This window comes from Pteropus vampyrus, unplaced genomic scaffold (assembly GCF_000151845.1).
Source record: "Pteropus vampyrus isolate Shadow unplaced genomic scaffold, Pvam_2.0 Scaffold268, whole genome shotgun sequence".
Lineage (NCBI taxonomy): Eukaryota > Metazoa > Chordata > Mammalia > Chiroptera > Pteropodidae > Pteropus > Pteropus vampyrus.
Genome location: NW_011889049.1, coordinates 470,468 through 473,118, shown reverse-complemented (window position 1 = coordinate 473,118; position 2,651 = coordinate 470,468). Strand labels below are relative to the sequence as shown.

Genomic DNA, 2,651 nt, shown 5'->3' with positions numbered 1-2,651 from the left:
GCAGAATCCACATGTGACCTACAGGTGTGGGCGGGAGGGCAGAGGCGTGGGAGGTGGCTGAATGTAATTACGGTTGGGCTCTTTGTTCCAAGGAGGTGAACTGAATGGTGCAGATGCAAAGAGATTTTGGATTAAAAATTGGTTGGCGGGCGAATATAAAAGCGCGCTAAATGAAATTTCTGGAACCTCTTCTAGCACAAATCAGATGCTATGGCATTCAAGGCCTGGGTCCCCAGACCATGAGTGGCAATGCTGTGGTTGACAAGAAATCAATGCATTGAGTCTCCGGGAGTGGAGTTTACCCCTTGGTGCTTCAGAGCTTTACCAGCTGGCAGGCAAGGACCCCTCTGTCTTGCCAAGAGGCAGCTACTGTGCTCTGCCTGCCCCCCACTGGGCCTTCATCCTCATTTTGCAGGAGTCGCCAAGATGCCCTCTTTTCCAGGATGCCCCAGTGCCTCACCTCTCTGTTCTTATTACAAACAACATCCTACTGCAACGATCCTGTAACAGCTGACAACTCACACCCCGCATTCGGATCTCACACCAAAACTTGCAGCTTCCTTATTTCTCTGTCGCTGCTCTAACCCTCTTCATCAGCTCCCACTCTCCCGGTAGTGTGTGGTGAATGTAAACTTAATGAAAAATCTCTCCCTCCCAGTGTTCATTTCTTTTGGAATAAGTTTTTCAAGTTCGACTCCTGGGCAGTGCTGGTTCTCCTCCCATTCTGACTTGCCAAGTCGCTGGGGGTGGGGCCTCTTCAACAAGTTCTGGGTGATCCCTGGCGATGGTGGAGGCCTGCTGCTGGCTCTATTGGGCAGTGCGTCCAGTGGACTTTGGGTGCCCAGCCACCCACTCTCCTCCTATCCTTCTGGCACGAGATACAACCTTGGCCCCTCACCCTCAGTTCTAGTGGGTAGCCCACGCCTTTGCCATTGAATGGGCTCCCTCCATCCCTCTGGGTGTCTCACAGTGGGCTCTCCAGATGAACTCTACTCCACTTATTGTCCACAGCTTTCTCTGTGCACAGGAAAATGTGTATCACCACTGTGCCCACTGCAGTGTCATAGGGAACTGAGCGAGCCGGGGACCGGCTGGGCAGAGGGATTTTCGCCCTCCCCTCCCTCCTGGGTGGCTCTGTCACATCCGGTCTACCACTAGGGGCATGCCAGGTGTCCTTCCCAGTTGCTGTGTTCTACCGTCTCATTCTATCATCCCTTACCTGCCTGTTTCTAACCTCAGGTCTTCCTGCCCCGCCTTTGCCTCCCGGGCACCCCCTGCAGGAGCTGGATGGAATGGGCTTTACTTCCCCTTCTTGCCTGGTGGTGGGGACCCCACACCACTCTATGCCCTTGGCCTTTTTGAGATGTCACACATCTTCCTCCCCAGGTGGCAGTGGACCCCAGTAGTCAGGACACAGGTGGGCCTAGGAGGCTGAGGAGGTTACAGATTCTTCTCATTCAGGTAACTGTAAACTAAGAACATTTCCTGAAAATGTGCAGCTTTGGGGAGTGACCATAGATCCTAGGTTATTCTAGAAATACGGCCAGGCATGTGTGGTGTCCATGGTCCATCTTTCTGCAGACGGAGCAGTAGAAGTTCAAGGCCATTCACCTTGAGTGCACTTCCCCACGCATCCGCTCGCCCCCTCTCGCAGCGTGCCTGCCTCCTCTCCAGCCCCGCACCGCCCCCGCACCCCTCCATCCACACTGTCAGACTTTATTCTCGCCTCCTACCTCCCCGAGCAAATGGCACCACCGGGAGAACTGCCTGTCAGGGCTTGGCCACTGCAGCTGCCCGCTTCTCTGCACGGGGCCCACGCGCCCTTCCTGCTGGGACACGGGGCGTCTTGGACAAGGACGGCCACCCCATGGCTCATGGACGCCACCCTGTCAATGCCCTCTCTCTCCCGCATCATCAGTTTCCCTGCTCTTCTGGATCATTCTCGTTTTTATATAATATGCTGTAAAAAGAAACCCAACCCTCTCTTCCCCCTCTCATTTCCTCCAAGTGCCACCCCCTGTCTCTGCATCCCCACAGCAACCCCCCTGGGAAGCCTGTCTGTCTTCGGGCCCCTGTTCCCCACTCCTGTTCTCTCTTGAACCCACCACTCCATGGGGCTCTGGCCCCACCTGTCTACCCAGCCTGCTTCGGTCAAGGTCCCAGCGACCTCTGTGGAGCTAACGCATAGTCAGCGTTGGGTCCCCCTCTTGCCTGGCCCCTCAGCAGCCTGGGGCAGACCGACCCCTCTCTCCTTGAAGCCTTTCTCTGCAGAACCCACTGCCCTCTCTCCGGTCCTCCTCCGGCCTCCCGAATCTCCTGCTCAGTCTCTGTGGCTGGTTGTCCCTTTGCTGCCTGTCCTTGAGTCTCTTCTCTGTCTGCTCTCACCCCTTGTGGTCTAATCCAGTGGCCGAGCTCCGGTGAGAGTCTGCCTGCCTGCTCCGCTTCCGTGTTAGATATCCCCGCCTACCTGACCTGTCCACAGCCACGCTCCCTTATTGAATCCACTTGTCTCAGGTCGGTCCCCAGAAAGCTCATCTTGAGACATGAGTTGAAGTGTAAGTAGTTTATGGGGAGGTGACCCCAGTGGGGATGAGGAATTAGATAGAAAGAAGGTGAGAAAGCCAATAAAGCGAATGACCTCTGGGGGCACC

General features: G+C 55.6%; 2 protein-coding genes across 2 annotated transcripts in view; both read left to right on the top strand.

The window, feature by feature from the left end:
* The window catches only part of LOC105302289 (cholesterol 24-hydroxylase), a 31,996-nt gene that overhangs the window by 3,496 nt on the left and 25,849 nt on the right, over positions 1 to 2,651 (top strand). The window lies entirely within an intron of this gene.
* HHIPL1 (HHIP like 1) overlaps positions 1 to 2,651 on the top strand; it is a 44,988-nt gene that overhangs the window by 37,296 nt on the left and 5,041 nt on the right. Inside the window, exon 8 of the mRNA XM_023520480.1 lies at positions 2,405 to 2,417. Coding sequence (XP_023376248.1) covers positions 2,405 to 2,417 — 13 coding nt within the window. The remainder of the gene's footprint in view (positions 1 to 2,404; positions 2,418 to 2,651) is intronic.